The sequence below is a fragment of the Chelmon rostratus genome, chromosome 22 (genome assembly GCF_017976325.1).
Source record: "Chelmon rostratus isolate fCheRos1 chromosome 22, fCheRos1.pri, whole genome shotgun sequence".
Taxonomy (NCBI): domain Eukaryota; kingdom Metazoa; phylum Chordata; class Actinopteri; order Chaetodontiformes; family Chaetodontidae; genus Chelmon; species Chelmon rostratus.
The window spans coordinates 1,379,569-1,406,108 of record NC_055679.1 but is presented as its reverse complement, the minus strand read 5'-3'; the positions used below and the strand labels follow the sequence as shown (position 1 = coordinate 1,406,108).

Sequence of the window (26,540 nt, the reverse complement as noted above, 5' to 3'; positions counted from 1 at the left end):
GAAAAGCTCTGCCTTTTACAGATGAGAAGCGTCGGAGCCCCTCAAACATATTAAGTAGCTCTGTAGGAGATGAGGGGGGCGATTGTGAGACACAAAGCCTGAATCAATAGGACATCGATACAGCAGACAGTCAGCCTGTTTCCCTGGGAGGCCGCAGTTTTGTGTCTGCCTGCCTGTTCCTTCAATTTAAAACAAAGATGTCTCACATTTGCTATCTTGTTTCACATTGACTTTTTCCTCATTTATGTCCCTTTGTGTTCCTGACTGTTGCACATAATTGTGCTGTCTATTTTCTGCTATTTTTATGTGTTTGTTTTTTTCGTCATGTGGTCAATCAGACTGCCTCATTAAATTAAACATTGTTCTGCTTTTAAGAAAAGCATGAAAAGAAACAGAAATGATGAAATGTTTCCTCTGTTTGAAAATGCTCGTCCTACAGTAGGGCTGTCAATAGACATTCTGAATATGAATTTAGATTTACTGTAAAAAAAAAAAAAATCAATGTATTCGATTGTGAAAATTAATATTCGATTGTGGAGGAAAACAAAAACACAGTTGCCGTGGCTGCCTGAATGCACTGCATGACGGACAGGAGTCACAGTCTGACGTATTTAAATCCTGAGTTAGATGTGAAATATTCTACCATACCGTTTTCACTGCTTCCCTGATGCCCCCCCCCCCCCCCCCCCCCCCTCCCTCTCCTGTTTGATGAATTAAGAGTTTATTTCACCAAACCAGTGTTGATTGTTGGAACAGTGAAAAGATGAACCAAAAAAGTTTAATGGCATAAATGAATTGTGTCTAATTGTGTGTTAAAATTAGCATTTCTGTAAATGGAGTCTGGTGGCTTTAGAACGACAAACAAAAAGGATCTTACTCCCTCTCCATAATATTGTCAGACACTTGTTATAACAATCTGAGCCTGTCAGTGGCAGAACCAACACTTTAGGTGGAGGCACATTAATGATGCACTAATGCACAGAGGGATTACATGCACCGCGTTCTGTGGCTGCTGGCCGCAGCGCTCTCGCTTAATATTGGAAAAACTTCAAAAACTATTGTCTCCTTTAGTTACATGGACACAAAAACACGGGAAAATAGGCTCAATAATCAGATAATATGTGTCCGAAATGTATTCCATTTGTCCGGAACATTGAAGTCTTCCAGGACACATGGACCAGTACCAACTGTAAACTCTGCACACTTTGATTGATTGGAAATGGATTGTAGGTCAAGCTGATATGAGATAATACTTCAGCAACACATTAGAGGACAATATTTTATTTATTAATTTTGTAATGTTTAGGTGTGTAAATCTTTTAAAAGACGTTCATGTTGGAATAATATACAGGACAGTGAATGTCTCTCACTGTGTTGTTTTGCCCTCATATGGACGTAAATACAAAAAAAACATATTTGAATGGTTGTTGTTGTTGTTTTTGTTTTAAAAAAAGAATAATCGAACATCAGTTTAGGCTAATTTTGACATTCCTATCTGACACAGATCCATCAAACATTTTCTCTCCTTTTTAATGCTCAAAATTAGTTGATAGCAATTAATATAAATTTAAGTAATTCATCAAGCAGAAATTATATCGATTCTTCAGTTTTAATGTTGTAGACTGAACATCTTTGAGTTTTAGACTGCCGATCTGAGAAAACATGCTTTGTGGAGTTGTGAGTTTGGGCTCTGGGAAATTGGAATAGACATTTTTTGCTACGTTCTGACTTTTCGTAGATGAAGCATTTAACCAGGTAACCAGATCTACAGGTCTGTATCGCTCCTTGTCAGACTATTTGATGCTAATCTAGATACTTAGTCCACAGTCCAATACGAAAACACTTTGTATCCATGCAATTTACTGGTTTCAACTGGTATAATTATTTAATCACTTCAGAATGATTTGTGTTTTAGGTTTTCGAGTCTAAAGGAAACATTAATGGTTCCTGATTTTTGTCAGTTCACATACTGAATCAGAAATACAATAATTCAGTAGCTCTACTGCCACACAAACACAAACGGTAGGAAGCATGAGCAGTGATACAGTGTGTAACTTTTTGGCCAGTCATACAGGAGGATGATTTTTTACTAAAATGCTGCTGACTAAGTATTGTTCACCTTAGGTCCTGGGTGAGTGCCATCCATCTAAAATTGTTATTTTCAAGACACTGTATGGGTTTATGTTCTCTAAATAAAACAATTTCTTTGAATTTCCATCCCATTCTTCAGCTAGACTGGTCTTCATCAGCAGGCATGTGGCTTTCTGAAATAATAGTAACGTAGGAACCATCGGAAGTGCATGAAATTTTTCATTCTGTGACTTAAGTGAAAGTCATTATGTAAAGAGTCGCAGCTCTCCTCCAGTAACATCAGGTCACTCGGATAATCGGTACAACATGTTAGATTCAGAGTTTCTTACATTATACTGTCATGCTTTATCAGGGCCGGCCTTGTAGGCCTACAGCAAATGAAGGATAAGCATGTAGGTGTGTGGTCATCACAGTATAGCCACAGGAAACCAGACTGACAGAACAAAATGTGTGAAGACCCCCTTTCATTGAAAGTGTGTCGTTCTTGAATCTAGCTTGGCAAACCTTACTGTGTAATTCATTGCTCAAACGTAGTTACTGACATTTACATATTTTTCCTCTTTTATTGGCTTCCTAAGGATCACTTTCAGGATCGTTGTAGTGTGATACGTTTTTGGAAAGTCTTTTTTAGCATTTTTAATTTTGGTATTTACAGTCATTCCAGAAGGCATGATCTATTTACATGTGAATTATTATGAGCACTGAAAATACTTTTCCTTCCATTTCCATTTTACACCTACCATATTCTTTATGTGGAGCCATATAATTACACTGTGGGAGCCTCAGTGGTGATGGCTCAGCTTCTCCATAACACTGAAGACTGTCAAAGAGACAAGCACTGCCACTGAGCCTGGAATAACATTACAGAAAAGGTTCAAGCGCTGAATTAGACTGCAGTAGTTTCAACAGACACATATATACACACGGGGATATTTGAATAACTCATAACATGTCTGTCATCTCTGTCAAAGCTGTGACAGAGCGCACCAGGTCAAAGGTAGCATCCAGACGAGGTCTGTTTGTTAGTATGGATGTTGGAAAGGCCTGAGGTGCTGCATAGGGAACAGCTGATGTGCCAACACTGTCTTTGCAGGACACAGCAGCCTGGACAGCTCTAGCAGAATTGTATTTCTTTATGAACACCAAGCAATATGACATTCATAATGACAGTCCTAATATATCAGCCTGCAAACCTGTACTTCTGATGAGGAGTCCTCTGCTCTCTTTATGGTTTGGCTCTCTGGTGGGTTGGTTTGGTCGTGATGTGTAGCCTGTATGCAGGAAGCTGTTACAGTTTACTCCAACATCATCTCAAATGTAGTTATGGCAACGGCTACAAATGATGATAACATAATTTTTGTCAAGTATGGAGTAAGAGATTGATTTAACAGAACATTTGACTTAAACTGGAACTTGTGTTCTGACTTAAAAGCTCAACACATCACTTTTTCCGTCCTTGCCTGTGAATGACTGAGCTTTTGGAGGATGTCCCTTTCATCAATCATGATACTATCACCTAATCACCCTGTTTACCTGTGGAATGTTCTGCTACTGTTTTCAATTGAGTGAATGTCCAAAACATTGTATGTTTTACACAGTGTCCCAGCTTTTTTCATTTGAGGTTGTGATACAAAGGGAAAGACTTTGGGCTGTTGACAGTATTTCTGTATGTATTTTACTCTGGAACTACAGCTTAGACATAGTCACTAATACTCATGTTGCAGTAACATTAAGTGTATCTGTGAATCAGAATGACACAAGTCAGCAAGTTGGTGCTAATCAGTTACACAATGTTGTCAACCAAAGTAATTCCTTGCAGTTTGAGCATTTTATTGTCACGCATGTACCATGGTGCATGCCTATCAAGTACATTTATATACACTAGCAACAGACACATACCAGCAAGGAGCAGGAGGGGCTTTCCTGTGAGTTAACAACAAAGCCAGCTGAGCTAACCTTGCAGTATTTCATTGTACAATTCCACAAAAAGCAATGAGCAAAAAGTTACCCACAGCCAACCTACTACTCTTGTTATTTCTTTGGTTCAAAGGAGGCTTAACGTTATTAGAACAGTTTCTCTGTCCCTCAATATATCCAACATTGCTACAGCGTGTGAACCTACAATAGACACCAGCCAGATTAGCCAGATTGATATGCTAGTGCTAAATTCAACAGGCTAACATGCAAATCGCAACACAGAAATAGCAAAACTTCCAGCTTCCGAATGTGGAATTCCATCCATTCTTCAACTTCATTATTCCTTTTTACTGATGCCCTGTTGAGACAACAGTCTGAAGTAAAATGGTTGCATGCGTGTGTGAGTTTTCCTGTTGTTGGGGGACATTTCCATTAAAAATGAATTAGTCCATAGCTGCTCTGTCCTCTGAGGCTCTGGCCAGATGTGGCGATTTGTGCTGGTCTGTGCAGCCAACAACAGAATACGTAGCTCTTAGCATTGACATAATGCTGGCAGCTCCATGGCAGCTGCCAAAAATCTTCTTTTGAAACGTGTAAGGATCACAGACATACTGTACCTTGAATTGGCCTTAAACTTAGCCACACACATTCAAAGCTGCCGCTTCACATAGCTTCTTTGTTTCTGACTAACGCCTGTGTTCATGCCCATGCATGTGGAACATGCAGCGGCATAACAAAGAAATACACACACTCTGCCATGCACCCAACGTGTGCACATCCGAGCAAGCTCCCACACACACACACATTCTCCATATGTTTTGTTCCTTATGTTTATTTCCAAAACCTTTCAACCTTTACTAGCTATTGATAATGGTTGGTTTGTAGCTATTAAGTAAATTATTCATCAGGCTTCCAAATTGATACTGTAGTATATTTGATGAGCCTAATCGATTGGCTATTAATTTTCCTTTATGTAAGGATAGTGCCCTGAGGTGAACTGACTTAATGGAAGATGTCTGACTGGACCCTATGCAATTTGGGAATGTAGCTTGCTAGTTGGAGAGGGGTAGGTCTCACACATGCACACATCTGCTCACGCACACACACAGTTTTTTTTTTCAGTTTTGGGTTTGTTTTTTTTTTTATCAAATTGTGAGCATGTTCAAATGTTAATCAGAACCTGTGCTTGTGTATTGATTGAGGCATATCTTTGACTGTTGAGCTGGTTTTCCAATGCGCATCAGTTCTTCTTTATACTTCTATATTCCACAGATTGATCGACAATGAAAATAGCCACTTGTTGCAGCTATATTCGAGTTTATTCCTTTACACTCCTGAGTTCATCTGTTAGCTTCTTTCATCAATAGCTTAAATATTTGAGAAAGACTGTTGACTCTCCAAACTCAACAATGCCAAACCTGAGTTGCACTCATCCTGCCACAGCAGTTGCCCTCTGCGTCTGTTTTTTCTCTGGCCTCGGACACATCAGGAGGAACAGGACCCTTTGTAGATCAGACTTTATATCCTACCCCACCTTCCTCAGCCCCCCCACCTGGTCCAGCCCAAAAGACTTTGTAGTAGAGCAGAGGTGCTCTTTGACAAGGGAATCTGAAAGGCCTGGACATGGAAAGGAGTGCTTGGCACTTCCTGCTCTTTGAACCTGCTGCTGCCTCAAAGCACTGTGGATGGTCAGATCTAGGCAGGGGGTCTGAAGTGAACCTGGTCCACAAAGAAACTCCTCACACAGACCATATTCAGTCTATCTGTCAACTTTGACAATCAGGGGCTCTGATTAGGTATGTCAGATAAAACTTAAGAAAACCCCAGTTAATTTCAAAAATAGCACTGAATTTAGTTTTAGTTAGCAAGAAACCATTTTTAGATTGAAAGTCAGTGCACCAGTTAATTTTCATTTATTGTTGCAACAGAAAGTAGCTGTCAAGCAGTGGTTATTGTAAATGTCATTTTACCCAGAGTACAAACATGAGCTCCTACACCACCTAAACAGACACCACAGGACTGGCTATGATATACACCTGCAGCACACACTTCCTGGTCACATGTAGAAGAGAGGGAGACCCCACCATGTCTGGATAATCACTACACTTTGTGTCTGCTGAATAGCATCAGTTTCAACACACTGCATGCTGGCAGCCTTCTGATGCTTGAGTAGATGTGATGCCTCACTCTACCTGTGCGTGGCGGCTACCTCGCTGAGCTGCTGCCACGTCGTTACTGCCAGCCCCATCTTTCTATTTTGAGTTTGCCTTTGATTATGGCCATTAGTAATGATGATGATGATGTGATTTTTTGTTTACCCTCCTTCAGAGAGTGAGTGAGCTAGAGAGGGAGCGCTCCAGAAAAACATACTGCCTTTCACCTCATATTTTTTCATGCCTGTGACGTATTTCACAGATACAGACGTTGAAACACTGGTATCATGTCGATATGACTCAATAGATCATTTTTGCTGAGAACTGCGTGCATCATGTGGCAAAAATAGACTCGTGTGGGCCATGTGGCTGCTCTAACCTGTGTCCCAGGCAACACATTACTGTCCATGCATGAATTACAAGTGATATATTGCAGAATAATACTATATTCTAGTAGTTTTGCATTAAGTCAGTAGACTACTGTTCTGGTATCTATGCTGAGGCCTTATTTTGATGCAGCCAGTCAGTTTGGAGCTCAGTTACCCTTGAGCTCATGGGTACAGTTATCCGTACCCATGAGCCTCAGCAGTCATTGCTATGGAAAAGAAGCCAGCTAATGGTGCAAATCAGAGCAGTAGTGAATCCCAAATGCTTCATTGTTGAATTTTTGGGGAAAGCACAGTACCATAGTTTCTTAATGAATCTGAAATCGAACCAGAATCCAAAACTTAATTACTCAGATCGCAGCGCAAAGTGCAGATTATAAAACCATTTTTCTCAACACTAATCCTTCCAGCTTCCACGTGCTGTTAGCAGACACTTTTGTTTTCATCTTTAACGATGGCCACCATGTTAGATCTATCGATCACAGTGCCATAAACCCTTGCCATGTCTTGGTTGGGTGACCAGCAAGCATACACAAATGCACGTCATATTTTACCATCACGCACAAGTTTAAATGTCATCGGGGAGGCGGTGAGGCAACTGTCAATCATGGCGACATAAGCGTTGTGTGTGATGCTGGCTGTCTTTTGTACTGAAGAAAAAAAAAGAAAGGTGTGCTATAACATTGAAAGCAAATGCAAGAGGCGGGGTAAACTTCAGCCCATTTGGTCATTATTTATACATCCACTGGGTAGCATCTGGATAACATTCAGGATGGTACAACGTGTTTCACACATAGCAATTTCATTTCCACAGTTATTTATTCTACAAGTAGCAGCCTTGGATGGTGTTGGTCCCATCAAGCAGGGCGCTTAACGTTTAACGTTAGATCTGGAATTAGTAGCTAGCTAACCATGTGCTAGTGGAGAAATGATAAGCATAATCCGGCAGTTAAGATCAGGGATAATGTTATGACAGCACAGCCAGCTCCTCACCAGGCTGATGAAGTGCTTCCGCAATTTCTCGCCAACATTTGTCAAACAGGAAGCGATACTGTTGCCACAGCTCAACAAACTTTTCCTCTCTGTCGTTGTCCCACCTGACACCAGCAACCTCAGCATCTCTCTCCTCCTCCTCCTCCTCTTCGCCAGTCACCTGACTGCACTCTGGTGGGAACACCTGATTGGTTAATGTTCAGGAACACGTCGTGGGAGATGTCAAACTAGAACAAAACAAAACAAAAAAAATCTGACATGCTAGACTTTTTGGCGGGTGTGATGAGGCGCCCCAGAAGCTGCAGGACAGGTCATTTAGCAAGTCACATTACACGGGTACAGACGCCCGATCGTCGCTCACGATCGGCCACGACGCTGGTAATTGGTTGACCACAACAAAATGGTCACAAAATCGGGGCTAGATTCATGTAGCCTGATCCTGGCATTAGTGGTGAACGTAGCAGAATTTTAAGCTTAGTGTTTGTATTTTTTTTTTACAGAAATGCAGCTTGTGAAAAATTGAAGAAGCTTCCATTTCCAGAACTACTCCCGAAACCGCTTTTACCATTATAAGAATAATAATAATGATAATATTTAATAATTTTTTGTTGATTAACTAATTGTTTTACCTTTAAATGTGTCCCCTCAGTAAAACTCCTCAATTCTCCCCCCACACTCTGCAGCTAAATAATAGTTTATTTTTAGGACTTTTTATTTATTGACTCATTTATATTATTTTTGTTTTCTGAGTAGTATAAAGGGACTACAACTTGCATTTTGTTGCATAACCCTGTGTTGCAGAATGATAAATAAATGAACCCTGTACTTTTTATGGGGATTCACTGGAACAGGGATACTCCATCCCACTGGAGTCCTCTTCCTGGCACTCAGACCTCTTAAAATGATCATAAAGCATTACATTCAACTTAATGAAATGTCCTTCCTCTGCAGTCATGAGACCAGAAAGCTCATTTGCAAACAGAAAATAGGCCTGCCCAGTAACCACTGTTGCCACAAGGATAAAAGCCCCAGGTCAGTCAGTTAATTGTGAAAAAGCTGAGGGTGTGAGGCATCTGTTGCGTGAGGACATTTCCGACTACACTCGTCTTCTATTTAAAATGTCCTGAACTGAGGGTTGAGATGACAGGCTGGACTGAGTGTTTATTGTCACAACGCATTAAACGCACTACTTGCTCCGTCTTTAAAGGGTTGTATAAGGCTCAAACAGGGTTTTATTTATATCATATTTAATAGGACGATCACAACCACTGCTCCAATCTCCACACAACACCTGAGAGAGTCATGGGGTGTCTCTTGACTGTTTTTCCGTTTGAGACCCATGGCATTTTAAAAGCAATTTGACCCCTGCCTGGCCCCACCACTTAATCTCTGTGGGCTCGTCTGTAGCTGAAAATGTCCTCTCTGAGCCCCAGAGGCACAGCTCCGGCCACTCAGGCTAGCTGCAATCACAGGCTACTGGCTGGGGCAATTACAAAAACACCCAGGACCCAGGATGAATTTTCATCTTATCTATCCAAATGTCAGCCTCATGCTTATTAGCTATCATCATGCTGCTGCCAATCACGGTGAAAGAGATGAGAGCTTTCCTCAGCCGCCACACCCCAACATGCCGACCTCCCACTGAGTCTGTCTTAGATTTTCTCTCGTCTTCTTTGCTCCCTTCAAACAGCCCTCATTTATCTTTTCAATTCAGCTTGGCTTAGTTAGTCTCATTATTTTTGTTCTCTGCAGTTCTGCAATTTGATGCTGAGGAGAATGATTGTTACCACTTTCACACTGACATAGTGATGTTGGTTAAACCTGCATTTGATGGTCAATGTAAATGTGTCAGTGTGAGTTTGCTGTTCAGTGGCATTTTGTCAAATCCAAAGTCAGTATTGAATCTGAATTCTTTTGAATCCTCCATCAATTTTGAATCTGATTCAGCTTTTAACATTTGTATGTACCTTAAGTGTAAAAATGACTGGCCTTCTGACTTAGAACTTTTTCTTTTTTGTTTTACAAATCAGGTTTTGAGTATTTGCTGTTCGAACACACTGACGCACATACATGATGCGATAAACTAGCTCTCAGTGACAGCGGGATGGGATGACTATTAGTTAGTTTCACACCACTAACTCACTAAATCAAGTTGTACCAATGAATGTCTCTCCTTGTAATGCTCTTAGTAATATGTAAATGTATTGCTATGAAAGACAGGTTGACATGTTGGGTTTTGTCGTTTAAATTATCATCTTGTTTAGTTTAAGAAGATCCAATATTATCAATGGAACAAACAGCATGCAGTGCCATGCTAACCTACCAGTATGTTGCCAAAAACAAAAGTCTTGCAACAGTGTTGATATTTGCTGAATGATAAAGTAAGGTATAGATTATTCCCACTCTGTTCTTTTTTAGCTTTATCTGCTGCACAGCCCCCAAGTGAGGGGCAAACACTGTTTTCCCTCGCAGCAAGAGTAAAAATGACTCAGGAAAGGGTTAATCAGTGTCACAGCGCAGTGACAAAATATGTGGTGTAAGCTTTACATACATTCAACAGTAGAATCTCAATGGTTGACTGCAATCATCCCCCACTAAACAAACTCCCAAAACAAATTTGATTACGAATTTGAATGAATCCAGATTCGATAAACAGAATCCAAACTGGATGCAGATTTGATGAAATGCTGTGAAACCCCATCTCTTGTCAGGTGGTGAGGAAACTTTAGATTGCCAATGGACACAAACAGCAGTATCAGTCTCTGTGTTAGGTGTGCGATGTCTCCCAGGTGTCTCATTGCATGCTGGGAAAGACTTCAGCTTCCATGCGATCCAGACAAGCAGCCAAAGATAATGATTGTTTATGTTTCGCCCTCCTCTTACAGGGAGGTGGTACATCCGTGAGGGCTGGCTGAAGATGGTTCCTCCTAAAGGTGCAGATGCTAAGCCCAAGATGTTCTTCCTGTTCTCTGACGTGCTGCTGCAGGCCAAGCGCTGCAGCCCCCTGCATCCGACCAATGGAGAAAAGTTTGCCGGCCAGCATGCCTACCCCCTGCAGGACTGCACTGTGGAGAAGGTGTTTGGCCACACGAGGAGCAAGGGAGGCCTGCTTAGCGTGAGTGTCAGCCGACTAGATCCACAACTGCCTACCTGAGTATTGTTTATATGACAAGTTTCTTTCTACAAGATCAGAGTTTCTGGGATATTGTGGACTATTGTTTTAGATGGTGTTCAGCTACGTCAGAGTGGAAATACAGTCTTGTTGTGTTTATACTCACACTGTTGCAAACTATTATCAGTCCAACTTGTAGATGTATCAAGCAAAATGTATGTAGTGTAGTGTAGCTGGAAGCTTAGTGCTGGTGACTTTGGAATCAGAAGTCATGCAAATGTCATGAAAAACATGTAAGTAATCTAAACTTTTGGTCAGTACAGAGTTTATTTTCTCCAACAATCCCATTGGCTTTTTGTCAAGGGAACCATGGCAATAGTAATATGCGGGTTGGCTGACAAAAACATATCGTCCCTACTGCACTCTGTAATCATTCTCCCTCTCTATACTAGCCACAAAGAAATAGAAGTCTCCTTCTGTGGAAAGATGTATTCCAAAGTTGAACGCTCAAAGCTTACGTTCTGGAAGTTGCATGTAAATTGCCAGTACAAAAAACTGGCAATAAATATACACATGATTGACACAATGAAGATACCTAATTGTTATGTCTTATTCAGACTTTTGAAACTTCATTTTAGCATCAGATGAACTTGATAAAAAAACTCAGATGAAAAAACAACAGCACTGTTTATTCTGTCCCACATCTCTTGCGGCAGGGGTGGGGATCCTCTGGCCTCTGGGCAGGCCTTGACCCGTCCAATGAGATAATTCATGAATACAAAAGAGCAATTACTGTTTTTCAGCAATAAAGAGAATAACATAAAATAGTAGACTAATGCCTTCTCCCTGGTCGTCCTTGAACACAGCACATGTAACGGTTGTTAGTCAGTGCATCATGGCACCTGTCAAGAAAACAAAAGTAGATGAGTGTTGCACTTTCCAAGAGGACAAAAAAGTAAAAGGTGATTTATTGTGCCTAAGTTATTTTATGGGGAACTGAGCTTGCAGTGATGAAAAATGACAATCTCAAGAGTCATTACAGCTGCAAACATCCTAAACTGGATGAGCTACAAGGACAAAATGCTCTCCAATAAAGTTTACGCTCTTCGGCAGAGTATGGGTGCCAAACAATCAGCTTTCACAACACCACACTCAAGTTTTGTGATGAGTCAGCTAATAGCTAAGTAGCTAAAACCTCATTCAGAAGTAGAATTTGTGAAGATGTGCCTTGTTGCTGCTGCAGAGCTGCGAGCACTGGACAAAGTAAAATTGTTGTAAAGTGTCAGTTTGTCTGGAATAATTCATGGAGATGAAGGAAAACCTGACGTGGAAACTCAGTGACATTAAGTGTCCGTGCGGTTTGACCTCCATGGTGGACATTACCAAGTAGCTCTCAGAGCTGGACCTCAAGCTCCAGCAGCTTCTGAGTTCTCTGCTTTTAAATGTGAAATCATTTGAAGTCAAATTAAAGCTGTGAAAATGCAGCTGGAAAGAGAGAACACTGTGTAGCCAAGGGGGGACCAAGGCCACCTTTCCATTGCTTCTCGGGTGCCGCCCCCCCCCCTTAATGAAATGGCCCTTGATAAAAAAAGGTTCCCCACCCCTGTCCTACACTTCAGTCAGTCAGTGAAGTGATTGCTTCAGGAAGAGTGATTTTAGCCGTAGCAGTATAGTATTGAAAAATCTGAAAAATATACAGTAAAACTTCATAATATAATAGAACGGCTTTGTCCCACCAGGACAGGAAATATAATAAACAATACATTCAAAAACACACAACCTGCATCACAAATCATCAGTAGTAAAATCCCCAAATATAAGGAACCAACAACACTATTTGTTCTCGCTCAATATATATATATATATATATATACACACACACACACACACACGCACACACACTACATTATCACACCTGTCTCATCTCATAAAGCAAAGTCACTGACTACCACTAAGCTTTCAGTTTTTTCTTCATGTGTTTGTGACAAAGGGCCATCTACAGTAGTTGACACAGGATTTGTAATTTCCTGTTTAACTGAAGACAGACTGGAAAAAGTTGAATGTTCAGAGTTGTGAGAAAACGCTCAGAGTGTTTGCTGGGCAGCAGGTGGGGGAGACATCTGTTCATTGATTTGAGTATACACATGAGTGAGCCCTAAGCAGAGGCATTATTTAATTTCCATTTTGATGTATGTTGCTTTGATTTGTCTTACTTATGGCCTTGACAGTTGCTGTTGTCTAATCTGCCAAACATAGGTTTCCTGAATGTTTTCCAGCCTCACTGAATGAAAATGTCATTCAGTTCTGCTTGTTAGAGAAGACCTTTGTTCCCTCGCCTCTTCCTCACCCTCATCACTTCAAACCCTTGTTGAAGTAGCCCAAAAGTTGAACTTTTAATGTGTCTCTCCTCTCAGTCTGATCCGTCTCCCAGGTCTTAGTACAGCTGCTGGCTGACAAATTGTGTCTAAATGATGTAGATGCTGTCATGAAACATTCAAAGGAATGAGTCGCGCGTCATTGAGTGAGTAACCAAAGCGTTTATGCAGCGAGTGTTTAGTGCCATTGCTGCATGGTATCAATATTCATTTCAGCAGATACGCTCTCGCTCAAAGAGCTCTTTATGTTGTGCTGCTAATGTGCTTCCCTGTGATGCACAGCAGCTATGTAGAGGTTTGATACGGTCTGCTCACACTGCAGTCTGTCCAAACTGTTGGCAGCATCGGATGCTTTTTGACATTGAAGCTCGATTCGCGGAGGACTAATAGTATACAGTTGGGCTGAGATAATTAGTGGCGTAATAAAACTAGACAGAAAATTAGCCAATTATAATTTAATAACATATTTTTCATTGTCATTTATTAAGTAAAGACACATCAGTGACATTAAAAAGGTGGAACTGTAAATGTTTTGTATTTTCACCTGTGATATTTTTTAGCTGTTAATTTCAAATAAGTCTGAACTTGATTATGATTATTTTCATTATCCAATAAATGCTTGTAGATTTTTCAATTAGCCAAAAAACACTTCATCTATCGAAAGCAAAAAAAATGTGAAAAGTTCACATCATCAGATGTCTTTTTTTGTCTGACCAGCAGTCCAAAAACCTGAAGGTATTCAGTTTACTGTGATATAAGACAGAGAAAAGCATCAAATTCTCACATTTGAAATCATGAAACAAGAAAATATTTGACAGCTGTAAACAACTGTAGTTAAGAAATTCTCTAAATTGTTGCCGTTTTCAAATTAGTCTGTCAACTGTAATTTTACCACACTTTGGATATAGTACAGTGAGATGAGCTAAGACTAAGTGATTGACTGGATTAAAAATAAAAAGAAATGGACAGAGCATATGAAGACAATCCACTGCTGCAGCCATAAATTCTGTGTTTCGTTTTCTAAATTGAATTCTGGATTAACACAGACATCTTCTGATAATACGAGTCTCAAGTGAATCGACATTTCAGTCATCTCAAGACTCGAGAAATAAAAAAAGTAAACATATTTTATTCCAAAACTTTAGATTCATTTAACAAAAGAAGCTGAAGTTCTCAAATGTTAAATGCTGTCAAAACACAAGCAGCCTTACGAGAACTTCACCCGAAGAAAAACCGGGCTGCAACTAACCATTATTGATCGATTTATCTGAGTGTTATTTTTACAATAAATGTTGAATTGTTTAGTCGATTAAACATTTTTCCAGAGCTCAAGGTGACGCCTTTTACATGTTTGAGCAGCAGCTAATTACCCGAATATAGTCAGTTTATGTGACACTCAGTTACAGTTTAATGCATTTTTGACTGATAAATCATGTCTGATTAATTTACAAGTAACTGTCAATACTGTCAATAATTATTTATATTGATTGACTAATCAATTAATCAACTAAAATACAGTTTAACATTTAACCAGACATTCAATGTCAGTTCCTGATCCTTGACAGCACTCAGTGCTACACCCACATTTTAGTTAACACTAAAAATGATTAGTAAGAGCTTTGACAGCTTGTTTGTGCAAATTCAGCTAGTTTCCCTCCCAAATTAGCCATTCTGATCTGCTGTCTTTCAGTAGTTTCTAGAGACAAAAAAGGATTTTATCTGTAGTGTATGGGTGGAACAGACAGAATGTATATGCTTTGTGAGAATATGCAGCACCAAACACAGATGAGAGGGTGAATTTCAGTAATCCTAGTATTGTGTGTCCAGCATGCGTGTTGCAGTGTGATCCTCCTGGCATGCCCAGAGACGTGTTGTCATGACCAGGCCTATGTGACTTCGTTTGCTGAAAGCAGTGTGAATTAAAAGCATCCTTCAAGGGACTAATGAAAAGGCTGCTGATGGTGAGATTAGTCAGAGCTATATTATGTGTGTGTGTGTTTGTGTGTGTGTGTGAGCGACAGAGAGAGAGAGAGCTGGGGAGTGTTGCGATGGCTGCCTGCTGTAACAGAATCTCTCAGTTGCTGGATCAGATTAGGCTGCAGATCCATCTCTTCCGGCCCTCCAGTAAATACATCTTCCTCAAGCCTGTCGCCGCTCTCTGCCAGCCCGCTGCACGTTATCTAATGGCAGAAATGGCATTTCATTAGCCTCTTATCCCACCGAGGCCCAAATGCATACTCAATAGCATTACACGTAATTTCTCATAAGGACACATTATTGATCCCGGGCCCCTACCTGAGCTCAAGGAAAAGGGCTGTCAGCACTCCAGGGCCCTCCTCATCCAGGGCAATGAAGAATTAAAGCCAAATTAAATTTGACAGCTGAAAATGCCATGGCAATCTATATGCAAAGTTTGAAAAAAAAATAGCTTTTATTAAAATTTCCGGTGGTTTTTTCTTTCTTTTCTTTTTTTTCCTTGGTCACACATGTTGGTCACGAGAGCTGCCTTTTATTTGTGTCGCGCCCCATGCTTTCCTCCTCATCTTCTTGCTTCTGCTCTTCCTCCATCTTTCTCGAGCGTCCTTATTCTCTCCCCTCTCTCTGTCTGCAGTCTCCCTCCTGCTAATATCCCCTCGCTACTTGAATATTTTCCCACATCCCTGACAGATTCTCTTTGATGTATAAATAATCAAGCTAAATTATGTGCAGCGATGAAGCTCCGTGCTCTGACGTTCTTATTATACAAAGTAATTTCTACCTAAGAGGGTCAGATTTCCTGACAAATCCCTAATTACCGCATTGCAATAGAAGTGGAATCTATTTGTGCATAAATCAACCGCCTTCCCCCAAGTGGCGAGTGCCTAATATCATGCGGCACTCTATTCGGCCCCACTCACTGAACTCTGTAATTAGATAATACTTTTGATGATGGTACATTTGAAATCTTAATCTATTTAACGTATAATGAGAGACACACCCCTTCCCCTGTGCAAAAACACCATTATATTTGATGAGCTATACGTTCCTTTGCACCAGCATAAAGTTCTGTCCAAATACACATGGAAATGATCGATATGTCACTTCTCAACAAGCTAGTTTCCTGTATAAAGGCTGCAGCTGCAGGTAAATGTGAAAGGTCATTTAATATGGCGAAGGTCTAATTTTGATCCTCTGTAATAGCTTTCCCTGTGTAATTATGCGGCTGTAAAAGCCCCTTTTGTTTGGGCTCGGACATCACCATTTGGTTTGTTTGACAAGTACAATCTGAGGCCGGTTTTAGCAATGTGAATGAGAGAGTTGATAATTACTGTTTACTCAAAGGAAGAAGACCCTGCCACTCTGTAGACCTGAAAGGAGTCTACGAAAGATCTGAGACCAGGTTTCTATCCAGCTGCTTACAGGACCGACTGTATTTTGGTGTAAATGTGAGCTGATTGCAACAGATCCTGTTACTTTACTCGACTTTTCTGTTTTCTTTCCCGTCAGATTTCAGTCAGAGTGCTAGCGGTGATGAACGCCTGTGAACAGCAGCAGTAGGTTTTGTTGTATGACGAGCTGACAGAAAAGAGGTTTTAGCTGGATTTGGCCTGCCCTCTACTGTTTGTAGAGTGTTACTGCAGTTTCAGCCCTGCTGTAGAGAGGCATGTGGTGACTAACAGATGGTCAGGCCACTAGAATACAACCAAAAGCTGTTAAATCCACAGTTGTTATGATTCCTGTGCCTCTTGGAAAACCTGCAAGGCCTTAATGCTTCCTTTCTAATCATGGAGTTGTTGCGCAAACATGATCAGGTCCCTACAACTGTCAAAAGGGGCACAAGCACTACAGATTTCTTTTTTCTCCAGTTTACTTGCTACACTTTACAGTTGAAAAGGCTTGATGTTAGTGAATTTACTAAATACTTATGAAGAATAGACTCTCCCTACCCATTTTTAAAACATTTATCACTTCGTCCTAGTAGCTGCATATTTTCTAAATGAACTTGTAGGTGCTTAATAGTCTGCCAGAATCGAAAATCCATGATCAGATTTGGATCAGATCTGGATTAGGTTGATAAATGAATTCTCAACCTGCAGGAAAAACTGGTTGCTCTTTTCAGCTGATAATACTGTTAAAGGCTGCCACAAATGTGCAAAGTTCAGATCAAACCTAGCAAAGACTTTGGTCCTGTGATGTAATGTGTTAACGTAGACTTAAAGAACTGCTTTTGTCTTGAGGTGAACTGTGGTGTGGAAGTCATAAATAGTGCGTGTTAGATGGACAGTCATCAGGACTTTTAAAACAAAGCTTCAGTGAAGCCACATTTTACCACACTTTAGAGGTAGCAGTGGAAATATGAAGCAACAAGTCAAGAAACACAAATCTGTTTTAAGTCACATTGTACTCTAAGAAATTAATCACAGCAGCAGTAATAAAAAAAAGTATTCTATCTGTTCAGTGTGTAAATGTGTATTTGATTGGCAAACACAGTGTGTGCCTGGATTCATTTGTACTGCACAGCTGAGAAGTGAAGAGCTTGAACTGTACCCTGAATGTTTTTGTTGTAGCTATCGATAGCACTGCTTGTTGCACCACCTCTTAAGTCTCACTGAAATGAATGAGGAAGCCTGCCTGTTAGCTGTGCTGCTAATAACATCCAAACACCCAGCCAATACAATACCTCACACCCATCATAACGAGTCATACACACTCACACTGCTGAGACACATCCTGACTACTGTCCTCTCCCTCCAGCTAACCTTCCCCAAAGCCAAACTTCTGCTGATGTCCAGCAACCAGGAGGATCTCAATGACTGGTACCAGAGCCTGAGCTCAGCTGTCAGGTATGTGCCTGCCACTCATACAGACACTGTAAAACATAAATAAGAACAGAATGCGATCATTTGCAAACAAACTGTGTTCACAGAGCAGCTTTATGAAGCGTTCCTGAGCCCCTGTAGTGATGTCCTTCAGAGGTAGAGCAGGTTCCTCCTCCAGTCTGCATGTCGAAGTGTCCCAGGGCAACCCCAAACTGTCCCTGATGGCTGACCCATCAGTGTGTGAATGTGTGTGTGAATGGATGAACATGGCATGTGTTGTAATACACTTTCAATGGTAGACTAGTCCATGCTGCATCAAAATTAAAATAAGCAGATATTTACAAAAATCAATGAAGCCGATGAAGTCAAACATTAAATATGATGTCTTTGTTTGAGCTCTATGGCATCGAGGAATAAGACTGTATCAGGCTTTGAATACACACAATCCTCATCGGTAGACTTCCATTACATTAAAAGGCATTACTGTGGGTTTGAGCTGCACAGGATTAGTGCTGATTTTTGAGTGATTTTGAAATAATGTGAGATTTGTGTCATTGGAATGTGTGTACTTTTATATTTTGTATTTTTGGTTATTGGGGGTTGTCTTCCTGTTTCTGATGAAAAGCATGTATTTCAGAACTTCCTGTATTCAATCAAATGATTTGATAAAAATAATGAACTCTGGATCAGTCTGTGAAGGTATAGAATTACTCTCAGTAAAACTTTGATACTGGCTGATACTGTACCTCAGGCATGTCTGTCTCTCAGACAGCCTCTTAGCATTGATCAGCCAGACCTCAGTAACTCCACTCTCAGACTGCGTGGCTCGGCCTCCCAGAGGAGGGTCCGGGTCAGTCCCGCTATGTGGAGGGGCCAGCTATGCTGAGGGCCCCAACCCCGGCGTGCCCGGCCAGGCTAATTAGTTTATCACTTTGTCAGAGAGGAGAGAGAGGAGGCTGTCAAAGAGCTCAGACCACCCAGCAGATGTGGGCCGAGGCTGCAGGCTGACGGCTCTAAACTCCAGGGAGTGTAATTAGCTCTGGTGGAGGACCGAGGAGAGGACAGGCCGAGAGGACCAGGGGTCAGCAGCCCTCACACCACTGGGGAGGAGTGCAGGGCTGTGGGGTGGGGGTGTGTGTGTGTCTACACATAGTTGAATTATTGATTTAACAAAGACTTCACACTGCCTGGACTGACATCTCTGAGTCTATCAGATGTTGCTCTCAGTTATTATCAAAAATGTTTTCTTTGCTAAAGTCATATCACATTTCTAACTGTTGTTTCAGTTCTTTCATTGTTTTCGATTGCAAAATACCAACTTTTCACGCACAGACTGTACACTCGTCTGTGCGTCACATTACTCCCATCTTTTATCTGTGACTACAGAGGAAGCTTTAAGGCCCAGTGTGGAGGATTTAGTGATATCTAGCGGTGAGGTTGCAGATTGCAAACAAATGAATATCCGTCACATTAGTCTGCCCTATGGTGAACAATGTAGTATTAATATCTAGAACCAGTGTTTGGTTTCTCTGTTCTTGGCTACTGTAGCAACATGGCGGACTCCGTGGCAGAGGACCCACTCCCTCCGTATCATCACATATCAGAGTCCATTTCTGCCAGCAGATCCACCTGAACCTTACACACTGGACCTTTAAAGGATGCTTTTACACTTGATTGTATTTTTTTCTGTAGAATTTCCTTTTGCTAAAGAAATTATTCATATACACAAATATGCACACACACACACACACACACACACTCACACTCCTAGCCAAGGGTCTTAATTAGTGTATAGATCAATGCCACCACCCGGGACACAGTGAAGGCTAAAGACAGTTTAACTCTTACTTACCTTTTCATCTGCAGAGCTCTGACCTACTCCACCTTCTCAAGCTGACCTCATAACATCCATTTCTAATTTTTCTGGAGTGTGCAGGCCTGACATTATCTCCATATTATCATCTTTAACTCTCAGTGGAAACGTATTTTTGATATGAAATCATGTTAGTGTTTCACAAAATGCTGTGGTCCATATTAAAGCCAGTATAATTCATGATGTTTTCTGGTGGTTGGAGGTAGAAAGTGAAGAGTGTGTCCTCAGTATTGGTGTTAATCAGACGTTTTTTAATCCTTACAGTTTAGCAGCTTTAATGATTCCAAGCATATTATCATGAGGAAATGTTTTTTCTGTATTCGGAGTTCAGGTACACTGGAACACAGTTCATGACCATTAATATCAGTTTATTTTAAAAGTCATTTTGCATACACATTGTGATATATAGTGAAAAATCCATCCACCCCATAGCTATAAGCAGGGTTAAGGGAGATGATCCCAGCTGAATCTCAGAGATGAGCGTGCTCCTCAGCTACAAGCTGTGAAAAGCTGTGTGTGACGTGGTCCTTAGGTGGAAACAGATGATGTAGTGACAACATGGAGGGGGCTTGTGCTGCTGCAGGTTGCTTGTTGTGCATGTTTTCCCTCGAGATGTATGTTTTAAAAGACTTTGTAGCAGTGGGTTTGTCTGTGTGAATAGTGTAACTGTTTAGCACAATTTAGTTTTTTAGTAAGTATGTCTTTATTGTGACATGTCTGTATTTCATGCATCAGTTTCTTTAATCCAAGACAATTTTACGTTTCAGGTGACAATAATCTGGATGTTGACCTTTACATGACAATCTACAATTTGTTCAGAATGTGGAGGAATGCCCCTCTGTGGCTATGATCTCATCTTAACCTAGAAGAGGAATGTGTTTTCACTGAAGTTCACCTCTGAGGTGGACGTGTGAATGGGGGTGGACAAAACAATAGAAGAGAATGCAATCCAGTGTGACACTTAACACGAAGTCTCAGCAGAAACATCATAAGCTTTGCATATTGAGGACTGATCGCACGACCGTTGAAGTCTTTAAACTGGTCGGCTGACCCTGATCATCTGCTGACTTAGCGTGTGTTGTCTTTACAGGAAGCTGCAGTCTCAGACAGTCGTACATCAGAGAGATGAGTTGTGCCGGAGACCCCTGCGCTCAGCCGCCAGCAACCACAGCACACCAAGCAGCAGCAGCAACCCCAGCAGAAAGAGAAACATGGTTAGCTACACACACACACACACATTTAAGACGTTTATTTTAAATGATTTTATCTCCATTGCCAGTTGGCCTTCTTGCGTTTAACTGAGAACTGGCTGAAACCTGGTGATAAGGCCCAGCTGCTGGAATTATGTCCCCCAAGCCATGACTTTTTTAGCTCCGCTACAGCTGCTGGCCGTGGTGGAGGACCTTCTGTCGTTTTCAGAAACCTCTTTAGATGTTGTCCAATTGCTTTTAAATACTTATCTTCATTTGAGACCTGTTCAAAATTTGCCGTTCCAAGCCATTCTCACCGTTAGGCCTCCTTACTCGAATGCAGGTTTCTGGACTAAATTTTCTGATTCTGTGTTCTTCACATTGTGCAGACCTATAATTAATGAGGATAAGAAATACAATGACTGGAGATTCTAACACCGTGTTCATGATTCCCCAAACAGATTTGCCACTGACTTTTTATACAAACTATTACAGGACATTAAAGACTGGATGTCCCAAAACTTCTCGATGCTGAACGAACAGAAAACTGTGGTGGTTCTCTTTGGAACTCTTGAGCCCCCCAGCGTTCTGTGTGGGCAGCTTGGCCCTCTGTCATCCTGTGGGAAACCCCATGCAAAAGTTCTGCGTTGAAATTTGTCAAACAGCTTTTTTTAACTGTGAGCCTTAGCAAAGTAAAATCCTTCTTACTATTCCAAGATCCTGGAAAAGTACTCCATGCTCTTATTACCTCTCTCCTTGACTCCTGTACTTCTTGTCCATGGGAGTCAGTCAGTCTTCACTGTCAGGGCTGCAGGATGTGCAGAGCGCTGCTGCTCGGTTTTTAACTGGAGCAAGCGAGAGCATATTTCCCCCATGCTTGCCTCCCTCCACTGGCTCCCTGTCAGTTTAACAGTCCATTTTAAGGTCTTATTACTTGTTTTTCAAGCACTTCCTGGATTTGCTCCCATTTTACTAGCAGTGACTGATAAATCACATTTTCATCCTGATCGCAATTTGAACATGCACGCCAAACATCTGGACGCTTTTTTTCTTGTTTTTCTTTGCTGAAATACTCAGGCCTTTATCTGACATTGTTCTCTTGTTCTTTCATCATAGTGTTTTTAATAATTAGATGCTAAAATCAGGACTACATCTGTTTCATTTCTACATGGGCAGATTTTAAAAACTCTGTTGAAAGAATCTTATTAAATTGTTATCAGCAAACTCAGCCCTATATTTGTACGGCAGGTCCTCAAATACCCAAACTCTGGATTGTTTTCAAGTTGTTCAACTGCAACATTTCTTAATAATGAAATACTAAAGTCATGCTCAACATGCATACACTGGCTAGTGAAAAATATGCATGTTGGAGATGATTTGTTTCTTTTTTCAGCCAGCAGGTACGAGCTTTGGGGTTTATGTTAGCAGTATATCTGTTAAAGCAGAGAGACATTAGAACTGTAGAGCTAATATGTTCACTTCAATATTTGTTTATTTATCGCAAGTCATATCACAATGTCATCACACATCCCAGATTTTCCTCAGATCATGAAAGCTTACCTCAACAGTGACCATGTTTCTCAGCCTGTGGAACAAACTGCCCCGGCTCATTCACAGCACAGCTCAAGTTCCACCTCTTGTCTTTGGCTTTTGAAGGTGCTTTAATTGCTACAACTGAATTTGCTTCTGTAGTGGTTGTTCTATTAGTTTTTACTTCACTCATTGATTTAATCTTGCTCTCTGTTGGAGTATATGCATGTTTCTTTTTTCCTGATCTTTTTTACCTTTGCCAATGTTTGTAAAGAGCTTTGGTCAGCTCATCTTCTTTTAAAGGTACTATGGAAATGCATTTTACACACACACACACACACACACACACACACAGGTAGATACAGTGATAATGGTACCCATAAAACTCCTTCATATAATATGCTAAAAAGCTGAACATGAAGTACTGAACTTGAAGTGTCTTCTAACAAAAAGCTGCACAAATCAGTGTGTTTATATTAGAACTCAATCCAGTGGCTGTGTGGAATGTGAAAGGCATCGCCTGTAGTGACGATCCCACACAGTTTTTAGCCACTTTTAGCTCTTTGTTTTGGTTTTCCTGTATTTACCAGCCAAAGACATTTTGCTGAGGATAGCAAACCAGAGCTGAGAGGCTGGTGACCGTGAAAATGAAATTCAGCAGGCAGACAAAGACAGGAAGCCGAGTGAACGAGAAAGCTGCTCTGTGTCTGCTGGATGTGCTAACAGCCTGAAAGTGACCGCTGGTGAAGAAGGTGTTGTGTATTTTCATACACCTGTGAGGGAATCAAAGCATGATGACAGTTAAGGGTTGTTTTTTGTGTGAATCAACTCTGATGAAACTGCAGCCACGCAGTCCTGATGAAGCACATTAGTTTTTGATAGGTGATTAATATTTATTTGTCCACTATAATTAATCCCTAAATATTTTCTGGTGCAGAGAATATGTTTAAATTTAAGTTTTCCGACCTTCCATCTAATTGCTCCGTTGAATGAATCGTGTCTCTGGCCCTCTCTGCAGGCGAGCACTGAGGCCAGTGAGCGTGCTCAGAAGCCTGCCGCTGAGTGGGAGAGCAGCCCCCCCAAGAGGATGAAGCAGCGTGATGCTCCAGAGCAGAGGTGGGATCATTTTGTGCTCGCTGTTGTTTCAGTTGAATGTCACTGTGCAGAGTTTGACTCACATTGATCGGTGCCACATCACAACTGGTTTGGGGCCAGTTGTGCTCCAGTGTGTGACTTACACCAGTGACGTGGAAACGAGAAGCTTCCAGCACACATAGACTGAGAGCAGGAGACATGTTCATCCTTTCAGATGGACAGTATTTCCATATTCATCTCTTCTTCTTTTTCAGTGAGGGAGAAGGAGTAGATGCTATTTTAAGGACACTTAATTAGGCAATTGAATTTTTTTATATGGGAAAATCACATCAGAGCTAAATTATTCTCCAAAGCAGAGTATTTTTCTGTGTCTTAAAACGTGTCTTGATAATTCAGAGTGATGGCTGTTACGGGCTGATCGTAATGTGCTTTGTTTCTGATTCAGTAAGATTTGAAGTATTTTATGTGTGTCCTGCAGTGCGGAAGCGTCCACTTCCAGTTGTGTGATCCTCTGATGGACTTCTTCTTCAGACCCCCTGAATGGAATTGACTCTGAGATGATAGTGGATCCTGCGTGGTCCGTCTGAAAGCTTCACCTCTTAAACTCTCAGACAGACCAGACCGACTTCTGTGTTCCAGTTTTGCCAAACATGACACGCATGCAACCATACGTCTGTGCTTCTAACAGCTCCTTTTTTATTGTGCTTTTTAACACGTGGAGTCAGGAGACGTTCGGATGATTACTCACAGCAGCTTCAGCCTCTGCTCGTCCTGTGCAATACAAACTTTATCTTGATCCACCGCTTCAAAGACCAAATATCTGCTGAATGTTACACTGTGACCGATATGTTGCTGCTGTTTCTAATGTTCTAGCACCAGCACTGCAGTACAGGAGTGTACTGATGAGCTTATTCTGGAAGTCTGTTCCTGAGTGCTCCTCTCCCCCAGCCTCAGTGTTTGACTGCATGTACAAGGAGACTTCAGAAGGGAAGAAAAAAGAATCTGTTTCATATATATTGAGCTTATTACAGGTGGACCACAGGTCCCATTTTTAAAAAGTGCATGTCAAAGGGGGCAGTCTGACCTTTAGGCCTCATAGTTTTTTATTTAAGTATCCAGTCACATGACAGGAGCACTCACACCTCGGATTCTGTCCAATCAGCTCGTTGAAAATGGAGCGATCCTGGAGTTTACCTGCCTTCACTTTCCACTGACTGCAGGAAACAGAAACCTCTGTGCAGTGTTGTTTTCTTCACTTCCTCAACAAGAAATCAAGCAGTCATGTTCGATTGATGCTAAATAGATTTTACTTTAATTACCAAGTTCAGTTTTGGAAAAGGCAATTCTTGCAACATCTACATAGAATTTATGTATGAATCTCCACGATGGCCAACATCAAATTACTAAACATTATGACTATAACTACAAGTATATAATATCATCATGTGAATAAAACAAAAGTCAAATATGAAACATACGCATCTAAAATAAGCAATTATTACATCTCAACTATGAAATGTCATTTTTTCATCTCTTATTTTCATTTTTCATTTTAGTTTTATTGGAATTCAGTTTATTATAGAAATATATTTATTTCCAAATGCCCTTTTCCAAAAGTCTATTTTCATTTAATTATTGTATTTTTTTCCCCTAACAGAAAAATGCTGTTAAGTTAAAAATAGACATTAAAAAAAAGTTCATTTTGATGGAACAATAGCTATAATAAACTGAAATTCACATAAAACCATGCTATAGTGCAATAATAATATGAAAATCAGAATGATCAAATGACATTGAGCTCAGTGTTCATAAGCTGATTAATTGTTTCAAGCATTATTGGTTCATTTATTCAATGTAAGTTCTCATTATAACATCCCATAATTATGACAGGAAATGTATTAGTTCAAATATAATATGGGCCATCATTTCAGGTGACTTCAGTCTATTTAGGAATGATTATAGCAACAGAAGCAGCTCTGCCATCATACAGGAACACACACTGTGAGATAAGTGCTCAGCGAACACTCCTTATTACAACACTGCCAGTCACTGTCTGTCTCCATGACCTGAACACATCACAGTGCTGCTGACTCGACCAGACACTCAGCAGGTCACATGACTATCTCTCTTCTCTGGACTGCTCACACATGTTCACACTTACACTTTCCAGAATGTCTGATTTTATTGATTGGCAACATCAGTTGCTCACAGCTTTTAAATGTCAGACACTGTGGTGAATTATTATCGTTATTATTATTGATTGAATAAGTGCATTTAATCAGCTGCACTCTGTTCTAGAATGACAGTCTGTGTTTATGTAGATTCCTGTGAGGTATCTGCATCCAGCCAACTGTCTGATGCGGTTTTTATTACATCATGTCTTTATCCTACATTATATCCTTTGATCATATCCTTTATTACCAAAAGATTCTCTTCTAATACTGCAGATATTTTATTAACACTATTTTTGATTGTTTAAGCTTAGTGTGCATTTTACAGATCATTTATATTGTCCTATTTTACATCTTTTTTGGAATATCTAAGGCTGCTTACAAATAATGAGATGAAGCTGCAAATAATGGAAATTCAACAATAAAACTCTAAAAGACGTCACTGTGTAGTTTTGTATTTTCCACCACTTGGATTTACAACCGTGCTGAACCTCGCTCCATCCTCACTGTGAACCACTGAGCCTTTCCAGGATGCTCCTTTCATATCCAATCATGATACTCTCACCTGTTACCAATCAACCTGTTTACCTGTGGAATGATCCAAACAGGTGTTTTTGGAGCGCTCCACATCTTTCCCAGTCTTTAGTTGCGCCTGTCCCAACTGGTTTTAAACATGTTACTGCATCACATTCAGAATCAGCAGATATTTACAAAAATCAATGAAGATGATGAGGTCAGACATTACATATATTGTCTTTGTGCTGTTTTCAGTTGAGTATATGGCATAAAGGATTCATCTTTTTTTTTTTTTTTAAGCTGGGGTTGCACTTCATGGAGACCCAGAACAGTGGTACA

The 26,540-nt window shown here is 40.6% G+C and overlaps 1 protein-coding gene across 1 annotated transcript in view; it reads left to right on the top strand.

Annotated features, from left to right (window-relative positions):
* Positions 1–26,107, top strand: part of arhgef39 (Rho guanine nucleotide exchange factor (GEF) 39) — a 60,776-nt gene extending 34,669 nt beyond the window's left edge. The window contains exons 8-12 of the mRNA XM_041964047.1: positions 10,426–10,655; positions 17,762–17,850; positions 20,790–20,913; positions 23,438–23,535; positions 23,993–26,107. Coding sequence (XP_041819981.1) covers positions 10,426–10,655; positions 17,762–17,850; positions 20,790–20,913; positions 23,438–23,535; positions 23,993–24,029 — 578 coding nt within the window. The 3' untranslated portion in view covers positions 24,030–26,107. The remainder of the gene's footprint in view (positions 1–10,425; positions 10,656–17,761; positions 17,851–20,789; positions 20,914–23,437; positions 23,536–23,992) is intronic.
* Positions 26,108–26,540: the final 433 nt, after the last annotated feature.